This window comes from Chaetura pelagica, unplaced genomic scaffold (genome assembly GCF_000747805.2).
Source record: "Chaetura pelagica isolate M959 unplaced genomic scaffold, ChaPel_1.0 scaffold794, whole genome shotgun sequence".
Lineage (NCBI taxonomy): Eukaryota > Metazoa > Chordata > Aves > Apodiformes > Apodidae > Chaetura > Chaetura pelagica.
The window spans coordinates 5,409-5,819 of record NW_009953058.1 but is presented as its reverse complement, the minus strand read 5'-3'; the positions used below and the strand labels follow the sequence as shown (position 1 = coordinate 5,819).

Sequence of the window (411 nt, the reverse complement as noted above, 5' to 3'; positions counted from 1 at the left end):
GGGTTCCAGCCGTGACATTTGGGGGCGGGGGACAGTTTGGGGGGGGTGTACCCCAAGGAGGGGGTCATGCCTGGGGGTGCAGAGCTGGCATCTGGGGGGGACGGGACCACGATTCCCAGCCCTGCTCTGAGGAGGGGAAGCAGGGGGGGCTGACCTGGTACTGGGATATACTGGCTGGCAATTGGGACCCCAAGGCTTGAAGATGCTGATGGGGACAGGGTGCGGGGACTCCTCCCTTGTCCCTCCCGACAGGTACATTCATCCAGGTGCTGCCCGCCCCGGGGCAGGGGCCAGGGGGGCACAGACATTCATGAGAGGGTTGAGGGGGGGGTCCTGCGTGCCCCTCCCCCCCATTCTCCTCAGCCGACCTCTCAGCAGCAGCACCCCGGTTAATTGCTGTTAATAAGGCGC

General features: G+C 65.2%; 1 protein-coding gene across 1 annotated transcript in view; it reads right to left on the bottom strand.

Annotated features, from left to right (window-relative positions):
• Window positions 1–64: 64 nt before the first annotated feature.
• The window catches only part of ADAM11 (ADAM metallopeptidase domain 11), a gene marked incomplete at its 5' end in the record, with an annotated part of 5,161 nt that continues 4,814 nt past the window's right edge, over window positions 65–411 (bottom strand). Inside the window, one exon of the mRNA XM_009996658.1 lies at window positions 65–126. Within this exon, the coding sequence (XP_009994960.1) occupies window positions 65–126 (62 nt within the window). The remainder of the gene's footprint in view (window positions 127–411) is intronic.